Raw genomic sequence first — 17,458 nt, 5'->3', positions numbered from 1 at the left:
AACACTAACTCAAAAAGATTTATATAGGAGTTCCTGTGTGGCTCAGCAGGTTAAGGATCTGGCATTGTCACTGCAGTGACCCAGATCTCTGGTATGGCAGCGGTTTGATCCCTGGCCTGGGAACTTCCTGCCATGGGTGGGACCAAAAAAAAAAGACCAACAAAATTGATAATTTACCTCAACCAACTTCCTCCCTAAAGATAGAGACATAAATAACTAAATTCAGAAATGAAAACGTGATTAATTGTAGAAATACAAAGGATTATAATAGAATACTATGAACAACCATACACCAACAAATTAGAAAACCTAGATGAAACAAATTCCTAAAAACAAAAAATTTACCTAACTCGCTAAAAAAGAAAAGAAAATCTCCATAGACCTATAACAAGAAAAGAGTTTGAAAAGAAATTTTAAAAAGCTGTTTCAATTATAATAGCAGCTAAAAGAATAGAATACTTAGGAATCAATTTAAGCAAGGAGGTTAAAGACTTGTACACTGAAAACTACAAAACATGGCTGAAATAAATTAAATACTTGAAAATGAATAGAAAGAAGTCCTATGTTCAAGGACTAGAAAACTTATATGTCAATACTATCCAAAACAATCTATAGACCCATCAAATCTCAAAAGTCTGTTTTGCAGAAATAGTAAAATAGATCCTTAAATTCATGGAATTACGAGAAGTCCTGAATGCTAAAGCAATCTTAAACAAGAAGAACAAAGTCGAAGAACTCATATTCCCCAATTTCAAAACTTCATACAAAGATACAGTAATCAAAACAGTGATACTGGTATAGGGGCATACATACAGACTAGTGAAATAGAATTTGTTGTTCAACAAGGGTTTCTTTGTTTTGTTTTGTTTTTTTGCTATTCCCCCTGCATGTGGAAGTTCCTGGGCCAAGGATCAAACCTAAGCCACAGCAGTAACTTGAGCCATGGTGGTGGCAATGCCTTTTCCTTAACCACTAGGCCACCAAGGAACTTCCGACAAGAGTTCTAATTCAAGTATGTGGGTACTAAGTCAATTTTCCTACCCATTACTCAGAGAATACAGAAAGCTCCTTGATACTTCCTTATGTTGATGAAGATAATTTAACTGGCCCTTAATAACCTTCCAACTTTATATTAATTCTACTTCGTCACATGCAAAAGGCCTGTGGTCTGGACTCTCCTTTCCACATGGTTATTACACCTTAGCCTATGACCATTCAGGCTTCTATCTAGATCTGAAATGCCCATGAACAGTTTTAGTTCCTACTCACCACTAAATTTCAACTCTTTTGTTTTGGCCACTTAGAGATTTTTCATTGTTGTTTCAGCTTAGTTATATATTTATAATGATTTTCCTCTTATTTTCTACCTTTTTTAGGGGGAGTGCAGTTCAGATCCTTTTGTGGGTTCTTAATCTGTCAGATTAACTAGGAGTCAATCTTCAAACAAGAAGAACTCAAAAAACAAGAAGGATCTAAAGAGTTAAAAAAGTCTAGTCTAAAGAGATGACTTTTTGTGAGATCTGATTTAAACAAAAATCATTCTAAGGATACCCTACCAGAACTAAACTGTGCTGTGAAAGCTCTTCAGAAATGAACCCAAAATTCAAACCAGTCTATCTAAGAGCAGAGGAAGGAACTATAAGTAACTTTTTTTTTTTTGTCTTTTTAGCTATTTCTTGGGCGGCTCCCGTGGCATATGGAGGTTCCCAGGCTAGGGGTCGAATCGGAGCTGTAGCCACCGGCCTACGCCAGAGCCACAGCAACAGGGGATCCGAGCCACGTCTGCAACCTACATCACAGCTCACGGCAATGCCGGATCGTTAACCCACTGAGCAAGGGCAGGGACCGAACCCACAACCTCATGGTTCCTAGTCGGATTCGTTAACCACTGCGCCACGATGGGAACTCCCCGATAAGTAACTTTTAAGTCTTACCTATAGTTATTGTCAAATAAAAAATTAATACCGTTTTATTATTCTGTTAATTAAAAAGACTTTTTTTTTTTTGTCTTTTTAGGGCTACACCGGTGGCATATGGAAGTTTCCAGGCTAGGGGTCAAATTGGAGCTACAGCCACTGCCTACACCAGAGCCACAGCAACAGGGGATCCGAGCCTCGTCTGCAACCTACATCACAGCTCATAGCAACGCCAGATCCTCAACCCACTGAGCATGGCCAGGGATCAAACCTGCAACCTCATGGTTCCTAGTCGGACTTGTTAACCACTGTACCACGATGGGAACTCCTTAAAATAGTACTTCTGAAGGGATGTACTACCAAAGAAAATATAGGAAGTATAAGTTTGTTTATATTTATTTGCTCTTGGGTGATGATACTAAATTGTTCTTAATTGAGAACCAGTACTTTTGACAAGGACCTAAGCTAATATAAATAAAAAGAAATAAAAATAACTAGTTACATGTCTATGTAAAGTACATATATTATGCCAGTGGCAAACATGACCCAAAAATGCATAATCAAATTAAACAGCAATCTGTATATAATAGTGTTCCATAAAGACTTTATAAATCATCATCATCATCATCAAAACAACATACGTTGGACGTTGCTTGATGTGGTTGGTTTATTTCCTTTTGATTCTGCAGAAGTTTCTGGCTGAGGCACAGTAACTCTGCAAAAGACAAAGAAATAGATAGTTATGAAAAGAGGCTTGAATGGGAACAAATTCATTGTTTCACTCAGAATTTATTCTAATTCAGTACATTTAGAAAATGCACAGATTTAGTTTTTTAGAGTCATGCATTAGAAATTTATGGGAAACATTCAAAATTATGAACAAATATCCAAACTAACATAATTCACATACTGCACTAGATAGAAATATCCTCTTGAGGAGTATTTCACAAAAGAAAGTGATCAACTTTATTAAATATCAACTAAAGCTAGATATTTGTATTTCATCCTCTATGAGATAGGAAGTTAAACATTTGTTCAATGACCTATTTTCATGTTTGCTTTGTTCAAATATTCTGGAAATTATTTGGCCTAACTCGCCAACCTCATTTCAGAGTTTTCTATAAGCCTTATGTTGCTTCAAACCTTCATGCTTTTCTTTCAGCCAGGAAACCCTAGGCTCCTTTTCCTTGCCCAGTTAACTCAGACTCCTCCTTCAACATTACCTCAGGTATCATTTCCTATAAGAAGTCATCCTTGTTCTCTAGCCAAGACTCACTGAACCTGGTACATGCTGTCATACTGCCACGAATAAACTTATCATAGCAGTCATCACACTGTAATAAAATGACTGGTTTTTCGGCCTGTCTCTTCTACTAGAGTCTACCATAAACTCTACAGAAATATAGACTTAAGTTTATTTATTTTTGTGTCTTCACAGACTATCCACGCAGTAACTGCTTATTGAACTGAAGAAAAAAAAAAACTGAAAAGGGAAGCATCTTATTTTGAAGCTGAGGAGAGAAGCTTGCATTTATAATAAAGATTTCCTTCTAAACTTTCAGCATCTCTCTAGGATGAGTTTTTCTATTGCCATTTCCAGAACTGAAAGCATGAAGCAAAATGGAAATGTGATATTGTGGAAGGTCACATAAGACTGCTCAACTTATTTTACTAATAGATGTATTTCATAATTGTAGTATTTTTATTTTACTAATGAGTTATTAATAAACTAGAAATAAGTGGCTTTCATAAAGGAAGAATGCATCCATTTAACTATAAAACTCCAGCAAATAAAAACCCACTTTATATTTGCAATTTTACATTTTTTCTGACTGTTGAAACATGGTATTTCTAGAAATTAGTAAACCAAAAACATAAACTCTTAGATACGTTTAAATAACTAAAAAATAGTTAAATTACATATATTTTGAGATTAAACAGTATGTATATACTTTTAAATACATGGCATTATAAAGAGATTTTTTTTTTCTCATCTGAAAAAAATTAGAGGAAATAGCTTGCCAAACTCTAACTGCACTGTTATATGGTATAAAATTTTTTCAAAACTGGCTTAGGAGATTTTTACTGGAGAATACAATCATTTATGTGTATGTCTTGTGTCTTAAAGGTGAGAGGGTAAATGATGGAAGTGGAGGTATATAATGTCTGTGGGTATCAACTGAAGAAACTGAAAAGAGAGATGAAAAACAAAAATATATGAAGTTGAAGGGGGCACCTGAGGAAAGAAAGAGACAAGATGGCTAAAACAAGATAACTACATATAATGGATAGTGGACCAAATATTATAAAAATTTTTTCAGAGGCAACAAACCATACTATAACTTTGCCCTTTTCACCAACTTACTGACCTTAGATTCTGTAGCATGCCGTTTCTTCATCTATATAACAACATAAAATTAATATTATTGTAGCCTTTCCTATAGTGCCTTCTGCTTTTCTTAGAATGAGACACTGATAATGATTTTTAAGGATTCACCTAACCTTGGTATGGTTTATTCTCTATCTTGATGGAATAAAATTTACCAACAGAGTGCAAAGAATAAGTTACAATGTCCCATGTATTCTATTTTATTCCTCAGTGCTAACTTTTGGATTGCATGATATATTCTGATTGCATTTTACTATCTAACAGAGTACACCATGGTTCATTACCATTTGGATTAAAATGCTCATTGATGCAACCCCTTAAATGGTCATATTTATAATTATTTTAAATTGTACTGACGGAAGCAGACCAATGGGTGATATAGACACTGGAGTCAGCCATCCAGGATTTAGAATACAAATGATGTGCCAGTAGAGTGACACGACTGGATTCCACAAGGAGAAGAAAGCACAGAAAGTCCATGTTTTCTCTCAGACTTTATGTGTCTCCTCATTTGGCTCTTCCTGATCTGCATCCTTTATAATAAAACTGTGACTATAAGTATAGTGCTTTTCTGAGGTCTCTGCATCATTATAGTGAGCTTTTGACTCTAGGGGGTCAGGAACTCCTAAATTTGTAGCCAATTAGTTAAAAATGAGAGTAGCCTGGGGACCAGCTGAATTATGACTAGCATCTAATGTAAGGTCAATCTTGTGGAGGATTAAGCTTTTAAACCTGTAGAGTCTGATGTTAAAATCTGGGTAGTCAGTATTAGAATTGAACAACAGTACAGCTAATTGGATTGGAAACCCAATAAGAGCTCAGTGAACTCAACTGATAAGATTATTAGCAGATTGGATATAGTAAAAGTAAATGGAGTAACAGGTCCAAACCGAAGCACAGAATCAAAACCAAAAATGAAATATGTACATAAATTAAAAAGAATACAGTGTAAGAAACTTGTTCACAGAAGTGCTAACGTAAGAAACAGGAATCGTGGAAAGAGAAGAAATAATGAGGCAGAAAATATATTTGAAGAGGTAATGGCAGATAGTTTTCCAAAGCTGATGAAAGATATCAATTCACAGATTCAAGAAGCTCAGCAATCTCAGAAGAGTACAAAAATAAAGAAAATCACTCCTTGGTACATCATATTTAAACAGTTGAAAATCAAAGACAAAAATCTTAAAACACTCAGAGAGCAAGGATGCAATATCTTTGAAGGAGTAATTAGAAGACATTAGTCTGACTCTTAGTAGAAACAATGAAAGTATTAGAATGGTAGAATTGGACATTTTAAAGAACATGCAACTTAGTGAACACATCCTTTAGAAATAAAGGTGAAATGAAGATTTTTTTTTTTGTCTTTTTGCTATTTCCCGGGCCGCTCTTGCGGCATATGGAGGTTCCCAGGCTAGGGGTCTAATCGGAGCTGTAGCCACCGGCCTACGCCCGAGCCACAGCAACGCAGGATCCGAGCCGCGTCTGCAACCTAAACCACAGCTCACGGCAACGCCGGATCCTTAACCCACTGAGCAAGGGCAGGGACCGAACCCGCAACCTCATGGTTCCTAGTCGGATTCGTCAACCACTGCGCCACGACGGGAACTCCCATGATGTTTTTGAACAAAAACAGAGAATACATCATTGGCAAGATATACTGAAATAAGTGCTGAGAGTAATTCTTCAGTCAGAAGGAAAATGATCCCAGAGAGGAGCATGGAAATACAAGTAGGAATAAAAAAGAACCTAAAAAACGTGTTTAAATATTTTGTGAATGCTAACCATGTAAGAAAATAATGTCTCATAGAATTTAAGATGTATGTAAAATTAAAATACAAGACAAAAATAATGAAAATGGAAGTAAATGGACTTGAAGTGTTCTAAGAATCTAGTATTATCAGGAAAATGGTAAAATAATTTGCATTTAACCATAAATCAAGTGTTCAGTTTGTGATTTATTGAGTAACCACTAAAGAATACATACCTATCAAATTAAAAGAGGGGAAACTGAAAAATTAAAACTATTTGATTAAGCAAATAGTATAAAAATTGACATAAGCCCCGGGAGTTCCCATTGTGGCTCAGTGGTAATGAACCTGACTAGCATCCAAGAGAATGAGGGTTCAATCTCTGGCCTCACTCAAGGGATTAAGGATCTGGTGTTGCTGTGAGCTGTGGTGTAGGTTGAAGACCTGGCTTGGCTCTGGCATTGCTATGGCTGTGGCGTAGGCCAGCAGCTGCAGCTCTGATTCAACCCCTACCCTGGGAACTTCCATATGCTGTGGGTGTGGCCCTAAAAAAAAAAAAAAGAAAGAAAGAAAAGAAAAAAATTGACATTAGCCCCCAATACAGATTTTCCTCAACTTATGATGGGGTTAAATCCCAATAAGCCCACTGTACGCTGAAAACAGCATAACTTGAGAATGAATTTAATACACCTAACCCATTGATCACTGTAGCTTAGCCTAGCCTACCTTAAACTTACTCAAAACACTTACTGTCCTACAGTTGGGCAAAATCATCTTATTTTGTAATAAAATATTTAATATCACATGTAATTTATTGAATACTGTATTGAAAGTGAAAAAAATGGTTGTATGGGTACAGGATGGTTGTCACTGTATCAGTTGTTTACACTTGCAATTTCGTGGCTGACTGCCCTGCATTAAAAGAGTATAGTAATGCATATTGTTAGTCAAAAAAAAGATCAAAATTCAAAATTTAGGAGTTCCTGTCACGGCGCAGTGGTTAACAAATCCGACTAGGAACCATGAGGTTGCGGGTTCCGTCCCTGCCCTTGCTCAGTGGGTTAAGGATCTGGCATTGCCGTGAGCTGTGGTGTAGGTTGCAGACGCGGCTCGGATCCCGCGTTGCTGTGGTTCTGGCGTAGGCCGGTGGCCGGTGGCTACAGCTCTGATTCAACCCCTAGCCTGGGAACCTCCACATGCCGTGGGAGCGGCCCAAGAAATGGCAAAAGGACAAAAAAAAAAATTCAAAATTTAAAGTATGGTTTCTACTGAATGCATTGCTTTCATACCATCGTAAAGTTGAAAAATCGTTAAGTTGAACAATTGTTAAGTTGGGGACTGTTTATATTATTGATTCCATTAAAAGTGAATGGAAAGTGATATCAGTATCATGGCAAAGGGAGATTCTTTCTTTGTCTCTCTCCTATCTACAATCAGTAAACAACAGTCCACAACTCAATAAAAGTGCCTCTGCTCTGTGACCAGAACACTGGAGAATTCCACATATCTGACATCTAAAGGTGGGTGGAACAGAACACACAGAAGTGGAACTTGGGGAACGGTGGAGGTGGTGCTTGCAATCCTGGTCCCCATGACAGCTGAATGTATAGTTCCAGAGAACCCAGTAGCAACAGGGGAGGTGGTACTTATGACTCTGGCCTCTTGGCTTCAGCAGTGCCTGCAGCCACAGATGACTGGGTAGCAGCGGCAGTAGGGGCTTGGACCCTGTCTCTCCAGTCCTGGAGGTGCTCATGACCCTGGCCTCTTGCCCTCTGCCTACAGCAGTAAAGGCCTCAAACCTGACAATACTGAATACGGCAGAGATTCGTGTGCCCCCTGGGTTATCCCCTGCAGTGGCAGAGCCTGTAGTGGCAGAGCCTGCGACTTAGACACGGCAGAAGAATTCGCCATCCTGATGCCCCCAGGCAGTGACACCAGCCACAGCAGCAGCAACATGACACTAATGACCCTGGAGGCACAAGGCAAGATAACCAGGGCATTGGGTGATACCTCTGACAGGGGTGGTGGAGTGTGGAAAGTCCTTACTGTCAAATACAACCAGACAGCACAGGTAAGTGAAACCAAAAACTTGTGCTATACCACCACCTATTGGAAAGTAAAAGAAAGGACTTTAATTTCTAACCTGTTGAATAGTTAGAAACAAGTGAAGGAAAAAACAAACAAACAAACAAAAACCAACCAAACAAACAAACCCCAAAAAACCTACCTAAAGAAGAAAGGTGTTTGCCACTTGAAATAAGACAGCAGAGGAATAACTCATTAAGTACCATGAGGAACCACAGTAACATTGTGCCACAAAAAGAAAATGATAATTCTCCAAAAACTAAACTTAAAATCACAGAATATTGTGATCTAATTGATAGAGAATTCAAAATACCTGTTATAAAACTCGATGAGCTACAAGAAAGCCCAGAAGGACAGTTCAATTAGCTCAGGAATTAAATTCATGAACAAAAGGGATACTTTATCAAAGAGATTGAAACTCTAAAATGAACCAATCAGGAGTTCCCAGTTTGGTGCAAGAGGGATGGGTGGTGTCTCTGTAGCGCAAGGACACAGGTTTGATCCCTGGCCCAGCACAGTGGGTTAAAGAATCTGGCATTGCCAGAGCTGTGGTGCAGGTTGTAACTGTGGCTCAGATCTGACCCCTGGCCCAGGAATTCCATATGTCAAAACAGCAGCCAAAAAATAAAAATAAAATAAAATACAATGAACCAATCAGAAATTCTGGAGCTTGGAGTTCTTGCCATGGCGCAGTGGATTAAGAATACAACTGCAGTGGCTCAGGTTAGTATAGAGGTGTGGGTGTGATTCCCAGCCCGATGCAATGGGTTAAAAGGATCCAGTGTTGCCCCAGCAGCGGCACAGGTCACTGCTGCAGCTTGGATTCAATCCCTGGCCCAGGAACTTCCACATGCTACAAGGGTGGCCATAAAGTTAAAATAATAATAATAATAAAAAAAGAAATTCTGGAGTTCCTGTGGTGGTACAGCAGAAACGAATCTGACTAGTATCCATGAGGCCATTCATTTGATCCCTGGCCTTGCTCAGTGGGTTAAGGATCCAGTGTTGCCTTGAGCTGTGGTATAGGTTGCAGATGTGGCTCAAATCTAGTGTTGCTGTAGCTGTGGTATAGCCTGGTGGCTACACCTTCCATTTGACCCCTAGCCTGGGAACCTCCATATGCCTCAGGTGTGGCCCTAAAAAAAAAAAATTCTGGAGGAGAAAAATTCAATAAACAAGTTGAAGAATACATTACAAAGCAGTGAAAATTGAGCAGACCATACGGAAGAGAGAATTAGAGCTCGAAGACAGAAATACAGAAATGATACAAGTAGAGGAGGAAAGAGAATTAAAATATTTTTAAAAAATGAGTGAATTCTGTGAGACCTATGTGACTCTTTTAGGAGGGGCAATATTAGGGCAATGGATATCCCAGAAGGAGAAGAGAAGGAGAAGGGAGGAGAGAGTTTATTTAGAGAAATAATAACTGAGAACTTCCCCAATCTGCGGAAGGAATGGCATATACAAGTTGATGAAGCTAAGAGAACATCTAGTTGGCTCAATGCAAAAAGACCTTCTTCAAGACACATTATGCTAAAACTATCAAAAGTCAATGACCAAAAAATTTTAAAGGTAGTGAGGGAAAAAAGGATGGCAACTTCAAAGGAACCCATCTTAGGTTATCAGAATATTTCTTAGCAGAAACTCTACAGGCAGGAGGGAGTAGAATGACATTCTCAAAATACTGAAAGACAAAAACTATGTCCCAAGAATACTCTTTCCAGCAAAGTTATCACTCAGATATAAAGGAGATGTAGAGTTTCCCAGACAAACAAAAGCTAAGGGAGTTCATTAACACTGGACCAGCCTTACAAGAAATGTTGAAAGGAGCTCTTCTATCAGAAACAAAAATGCCAGAAAGTACATAAAACTTTGAGGAATGTAATAGACAGAATCTGAAAAGTCTAACTCTATATCATAATCTGTTTTTAAACATTTTATTATAGCATAAAGGTTAAAAGAGAGAAAAGAAGAAAAAAATAACTACAGCTACCTCAATTTGCTAACAAACTCACAAAATAAAAAGGGATAATCTGAGACAATAAAAACACAAAGAGGGATGACGAAAAGGGCATAATGTATATAGGTAAATGAAGATAAGATGCTATATGCAGAAAAAGGACTATTTTATCTATGAGATATTATACCCAGCCTCATAGTAACTATTAAAACATAAACCTAGAGCAGAGACACAAAACATAAAAAAAAAAACCAGGAAACTGAGAAAAAATCACAGAAAATAACTAAACCAAAATGGCAGATTGAAATATAAGGAAAAAAACAATGGTGTAGTTTGCAGACACGGCTCAGATCTGGCATTGTTGTGGCTGTGGTGTAGGCAGTGGCTACAGCTCTGATTCAACCCATAGCCTGGGAACCTCCATATGCTGTGAGTGAAGCCATAAAAAGATAAAAACAAACAAACAAAAAACAAGACCCAGAATTCCTGTTGTGCTTCAGCAGGTTAGGAATCTAACTAGTATCCATGAGGATGTAGGTTTGATCCCTGGCCTTGCTCAATGGGTTAAGAATCCAGGATTTCTGTGAACTGTGGTGTTGGCTGGCAGCTGCAGCTCTGATTCAAGCCCTAGCCTGGGAACTTCCATATGCTGTGGGTGCAGCCACCCCAAAAATAAATAAATAAAAGTAAAAGATCCAACTATATGCTGCCCCAGGAGACTCACCTCAGCTCTAAAGACAAACATACGTCCAAAGTGAAGGGATGAAAGATGATACTCCAAGCAAATTGCAGCCACAAGAAAGCAGATGTAGTCATATGCATATCAGACAAAATACACTTTAAGCCAAAAATGGTAACAAGATACAATGGACAGTATATAATAATAAAGTGGACAATTCATCAGGAAGACATAACAGTGATTAATATATATGCACCTAACATTAGGAGCACCAAAACATGAAGCGATTATTAACAGACTTAAAAGGAGAAATTGACAGCAACACAATAACAGGGAATTTCAACATCCCACTTACATCAATGGGTATATCATTCAGACAGAACATCATCAAGAAAACAATAGCCTTAACTGAAATATTAGACCAGATGGATTTGATAGCTCTGTACAGAACATTCCATCCAAATGCAGCAGAAAACACATTTCTCCCAAGTGCACATGGAACTTTCTCAAGGACAGACCATATGTTGGGACAAAAGACAAGTCTCAATAAATTTTAAAAGATTTGAAATTACATCAAGTATCTTTTCTGATCACAGTAGCACGAAACTAGTAACCAACTATAAGAAGAAAGCTAAAAAAAATCACAAGTATGGGGTCAATGAACAACATGCTATTGAACAACTATTGGGTCAATGAAGAAATCAAAGGAGAAATAAAAAAATACCTGAAGAAAAAAAAAATACCTGAAGACAAATAAAATGAAAATTCAACAAAGCAAAAACTATGAGATTCAGCAAAAGTGATACTAAGATGGAAGATTTTAGTAATATAGGCCTACCTTAAGAAACAATAAAGGGAGTTCCTGTTGTGGCTCAGTGGAAAAGAATCTGACTAGTATCCATGAGGATGCAGGTTCAATCCCTGGCCTCAATCAGAGGGTTAAAGGATGCAGTGTTTCCGTGAGTCACAGTGTGGGTGGCAGACACGGCTTGGATCTGGCGTTGCTGTGGCTGTGGTGTAGGCCAGCAGCTACAGCTCTGATTTGACCCCTAGCTTGGGAACCTCCGCAGCTGCAGGTGTGGCCCTAAAAAGACAAAAAAAATAAATAAATAAAAGAAAGAAAGAAACAATAAAGTAGTTCCCGTTGTGGCTCAGTGATAACGAACCTGACTAGTATCCATGAGGATGTGGGTTCGATCCCTGGTGCTCATCAGTGGGGTAAGGATCCAGCTTTGCTATGAGCTGTCATGTAGGTCACAGATGTGGCTCAGATCTGGTGTTGCTGTGGTTGTGGCATAGGCTGGCAGCTGCAGCTGTGATTCGACCCCTAGCCTGGGAAATTCCATATGCCATGAATATGGCCCTAAAAAAGGAAAAAGAAGAAGAGAAAAGAAAACAAAAATCTCAAATAAACAGTTTAGCCTTCCATCTGAAGGAAGAAAAAGAACAAATGAAGTAAGTAGAAAGAAGGAACTCACAGATATCAGAGTAGAAATAAATGAGACTAAAAAAAAAGGAAATAAAAACCAATCTAGTTGCTGTGGCTATGCCATAATGTGGCAGGCAGCTACAGCTCTGATTTGACCCCTGGCCTGGGAACCTCCATATGCCGCAGGTGAGCCCCTAAAAAGCAAAACAAACAAACAAACAAACAAACAAACAAAAAACCCAACCAACCCACCAACCAACCAAACAAAAAAACAATCTAAGAGCCACTAGTTCTTTGAAATATAAAGAAAATTGACAAACCTTTAGCCAGAGTCATTAAGAAAGAAGACAAGGCTCTGATAAATAAAATCAAAAATGGAAGAGAAGAAATAACAATGAATACCCCAAAAATACTAAGGCCTATCAGAGACTATTATGAATAGTTATATGCCAACAAATTGGACAATCTAGAAAAAATGGACAAATTCTTAGAAGCATACAACCTTTCAAGACTGAATTATGAAGAAACAGAAAATCCGAATAGACTGATCACTAGTAAAGAGATTAAAACAATAATCAAAAACCTCCCCCTAAACCAAAAGTCCAGGACCTGACAGCTTCACAGGGGAATTCTACCAAACATTAAAAGAGGATTTACTACTTATCTTTCTAAAACTCCTCCAAAAAATTGAAGAGGAGTGAACATTTCTAATTTAAAATGTCCATAGATGGATTTATATGATATTTAGGACTTAGAGTTGATGTTGGTCTAGCTTTTGGGGATGTTGTGTTGGGGTGAGTGTCTTCTGTATGTCTTCTGTATATGAATTTTTAGAGGGCAGATTGTTATGAGTTGAATTCTGTCTCCGCCAAATATCACTAAGCCTACCAATATGTAACCAATTACATCTTCAATGACCCTAAGAATATGACCTTATTTGGAAATAGGGTCACTGAAGATGTGATTGGTTAAGATGAGTTCATACTAAAGCACACCAGTACTCTAGAATGGGTCCTGGACAGACCATGTGTTTCCAAAATGGCAGCAGCAACAGATGTGGATACCCCGAGTGGCACGAACAGCGGCACGGGCAAGAAAGTGCTTTGAAGTGAAAAAGTGGAATGCAGTAACCCTCTGGGGCTGGGATATTGTGGTTGATAACTGTGCCAGCTGCAAGAACCACATTATGTATCTTTGCATAGAGTGTCAAGCCAACCAGGCGTTGGCTACTTCAGAAGAGCGCACCGTTGCATGGGGAGTCTGTTAACTGTGCTTTTCACTTCCACTGCATCTCCTGCTGGCTCAAAACATGGCATGTGTGTCCACTGAACAGCAGAGAGTGGGAATTCCAAAAATATGGGCACTAGAAAGAGAGAAGTCTTCCAGCAAGCTCAACTGTTTTGGTATTCATGTAATGACTTGCCCTCCTGTTTCTTAATTGTAAATTAGATAGAACCATGTCTTTTCTGCTTTGTCTTTTCAGTTTGCTCTTCCTGCAGCCATATTGTATCGTGTCAAATAAAATCCAGTTGGATGCTAAAATAGAAAAAAAAATGGGTCCTTAATCCACTGTGGCTGGTGTCCTTAAAGAAAAACTTGGACGCATAGGCACACAGGGAGAATACCATGCGAAGATGAAGGCAGAGACTGGGGCAATGATTCCATAATCCAAGGAATGCCAAAGACTGCCAGTAAACCATTAGAAGCTGGGGGAGATGCATGGAAGAGAGTCTTCCCCACAGCTCTCAGAAGGAAACCACCCTGCCTATGCCTTGATCTTGGATTTTTGCAGCCCTAAAAAATTAAGACAACTTCTAGTAGAACTGTTCATTTTACAGGAGACAAATAAATTAAAACTAAACTTAATACAAATGACTTACGGTTTGTCAGAAGGCCCTTGTACAATTCTTTTTTTCTTGGTAGGGCTCAAACTTCCAGATGCAGTATGAATACCTTGAGAAGCCAAAGGACCATCATCTGGATAATGTTTACCATTTCTTTCCTGATTCTGACTTTCTCTTTTAGCTGCTTGGGATGTTGAGGGTCGGTTAGCATTCTACAACCAAAAATTTAAAGAAAACATTTAAAGTCAATTCAGAAAAATTGTTTCTCTCTTAAAAGACTCTACAATTTGAGAGTTGTGACAAAACTTTACAATCATAATAATGCTTTTATAAAGTTAATTTATTTTGATCTACCTGCCATTCCAACAATTTAAAAAGATAAACAACAGTCCTTCTTATATTAGCATAACTGTAAAATAGGATTATATGCTTATTTCCATAAGAATAGTAACCTTAGAAAGGATTTTTAAAAAGATAAACTCAAGGAAAAATTAATTTGCTCATCTTGATTTTGCCTAGATTTCAGAAGTGCACATATCTTTAGCATTTATCCTACAAGAGTCATTGCTACCTCTTATAAAACCTAGGTAAACTGCCAAGCCTGGTAACAGAGCTAAATACTTCCAGTGGAAGTATACCTATACTTTTGGCCTGGATAAAAGGTAGGAAAAGAATATAATCATAAATATCACCTGGAAATTTAAATAAAGACAGTAGGCTCATATCACACAGAAAGCAAAAACAAGATACCAAGTCTTAAAGGCCTAGGGAAATAGCAGAGGCTGTGACCTTTAGCCCAGACTGCTCCAAAATAAATAACATAAAAATGAAACAAAAAATAGAAATGAATTTTTTCCTTTTTGGTTTACATCAGTAAGTGTCAATACATGTGAGTTCTGAATGAAACATACAAGTTAGCAACTGTGATTATAATCACAGTGCTTTCAGAGATATACTATTAATTCTCTGGCACCATACCCGTGGTGTTTCGGATGCTGAGGCACTTTCAGTTGGAATTCTATGGGGGACATACTTTATAACAGTAATTATTCCCTGAATTGCAATGCGCTTTTGTTCCCTATACTGCAAGTCTTCAATCTCCTTCCTCACTTCACTTATAGCTGTCAAGAGCGACTCAACTGCAAAAGAGTAATTCCAAGGAAATTGTAAGTTTTAAAGAACTGAAATGACAAAAAAAAGAATTAGATTTGCAATGTTATTTCACAACATGAAAATTATAAACTTGCTACATTAACTTAAATATGTGGGACTTCGGATTTCTATTTGGCCTCCCCTCATGTAATTTCAGTAAAATTGGCAAAACATATTTATCAGTTAAATTGAGATAGTCTTGTAGTCTGGTGTTTTAATTTGAAATAGGAATTATCGAATGTAATTTATATGTCATACTTCAACTATCAAGTGTTGCCCAGCCACTGCATAGAAACATACATTTTATAGAACATAGTCTATATTCTCTATTTAGCATATACTACATACTGCTGGTACTATATAGCACAGGAGGATAGCAATACCAATATTTGGATGATGACAGGTCAGTATTTCAGTTTCTCTTTTTTCCAAAACCATGCAATTATCCCTTAGCTTTTCAAAAAGAATATACTCATGTTAAACTTTTGTCATATTTTTTTTTTTTGGCCGCACCTGTGGCATGTGGAAGTTGCCAGGCTAGGGAGCGAACCCAAGCCACAGCAGTAACCTGAGCCATATCAGTGACAATGCTGAATCTTTAAGTGCTAGGCTGCCTGGGAACTCCTCAACTGTCATACCTTTTTTTTTTTGTCTTTTTGCCTTTTCTAGGGCCGCTCCCATGGCATATGGAGTTTCCCAGGCTAGGGGTCGAATCGGAGCTGTAGCTGCCGGCCTACACCGCAGCCACAGCACCTTGGGATCCGAGCCGTGTCTGCAACCTACATCACAGCTCACGGCAACGCCGGATCGTTAACCCACTGAGCAAGGGCAGGGACTGAACCCGCAACCTCATGGTTCCTAATCAGATTCGTTAACCACTGCGCCATGAGGGGAACTCCATCATATCTTAATTCCACTAAAATAAACTAATATTAGGGCTCTCATCAGTACTTATCCTGAATCTCAATGATTTTGGTGTCATTTTTATTTAAAGGGAGAGCTCAGTTGTGCTATATCCAAATACACAGTTGGTCCTCCATATCCACAGGTTTTGCAAACCTGAGGATAAAAAGGGCCAATGCATTCATTGTAATGAGCCATTTTATATAAGGGACTTGAGCATCTGCACATTTTGGCATCTATGGAGGCTCCTAGAACCAACGCCCTGTGGATACCAAGGAATGTATATATATCATTATTCGACAAGTGTAGTATAATACAGTTGTATCTTGATATCAAATTGGTGAGTGTCTCCTTTGATATCTTTGGTCTAAGTAATGTCCTAGGAGTTGGGATCTACGCAGATTTGACCTCAATGACCTTAAATCAGCTGATTATCTCCATTTAGTCAAAGGCAACCTAAATTCCTTCTTTACTTAAAATCTAATAAAATCAAAATATAAACTTTATGAGGAAAGACATTCGTTTTTGGGTCTTGAAAAAGATCAAATTATTATCAGTGAGTGTTGCTACACTTTGGCTCACGCTGATAAAAGAATAAAGATGATTTTATGGCCTATACTATATATATATATATATATATACAGCACATAAACATATCATAAAAGACTAGCAATGACATAAGTACCTTTAACAGAACTACTATACTTGGAAAAGGTCTCTGGCACTGGTGGATAGGGGTAATATCCACCAATAACAGTATTCTTCACTTCCCCAGAATCGGTCTTTGTTTTAATCCACTGAATAAAGTTTTTTACCTTGGTATTGTTGGTATACGGCTGGCCTCTATGACCTCCTCACAGGAAAGGTAAAGTGCAAAAATATGAGAGAAAAAAAAAAAACACAACTCACTGTAATAAACCACATGGACTTTTTGGGTATAAAAACAGTTTACTATTAAATCAGTCTTGTATCACCAAGAAAAAAAATTCACTTATTCACTGTGTAGCAGATAATTATACTGAATATGCATACAAAAATTATCAAAGACATTTAACAAATCCTAAGTCAAGAAGGAAAACAGACATATTACAGTTTATGTGGACTAAACTGTAGCTGTCTACAGGGTACTGAAAAGCCAGAAGAAAAAGAAAACCAATTTTTCTATCTAACTGGTTAGCATCTTTAAAAAAATTGATTTTTACATATTAACCTGAAGGTATGACATTAATATGAACTAAATTGCCTATGAATATAGCTCAGCATTTAAATTCATGCTTTTAAATTATACTTAAAAGTGTCATTTACACCTGATATTCTTAGTATATATTGTATCTGATATTTTTCATATTTATA

At 37.8% G+C, this 17,458-nt stretch overlaps 1 protein-coding gene and 1 pseudogene across 1 annotated transcript in view; one reads left to right on the top strand and one right to left on the bottom strand.

Moving 5' to 3' along the window:
* The window catches only part of RADX (RPA1 related single stranded DNA binding protein, X-linked), a 76,953-nt gene that overhangs the window by 26,157 nt on the left and 33,338 nt on the right, over positions 1–17,458 (bottom strand). The window contains exons 8-11 of the mRNA XM_047764931.1: positions 16,791–16,955; positions 15,029–15,189; positions 14,087–14,262; positions 2,558–2,631 (exon numbers count right to left, since the gene is read on the bottom strand). Of these exons, the coding sequence (XP_047620887.1) occupies positions 2,558–2,631; positions 14,087–14,262; positions 15,029–15,189; positions 16,791–16,955 (576 nt within the window). The remainder of the gene's footprint in view (positions 1–2,557; positions 2,632–14,086; positions 14,263–15,028; positions 15,190–16,790; positions 16,956–17,458) is intronic.
* Positions 13,233–13,573, top strand: LOC125118430 (E3 ubiquitin-protein ligase RBX1-like; annotated as a pseudogene).

Source organism: Phacochoerus africanus, chromosome X (assembly GCF_016906955.1).
Source record: "Phacochoerus africanus isolate WHEZ1 chromosome X, ROS_Pafr_v1, whole genome shotgun sequence".
Taxonomy (NCBI): domain Eukaryota; kingdom Metazoa; phylum Chordata; class Mammalia; order Artiodactyla; family Suidae; genus Phacochoerus; species Phacochoerus africanus.
This window is presented reverse-complemented; position numbering and strand designations above follow the sequence as displayed.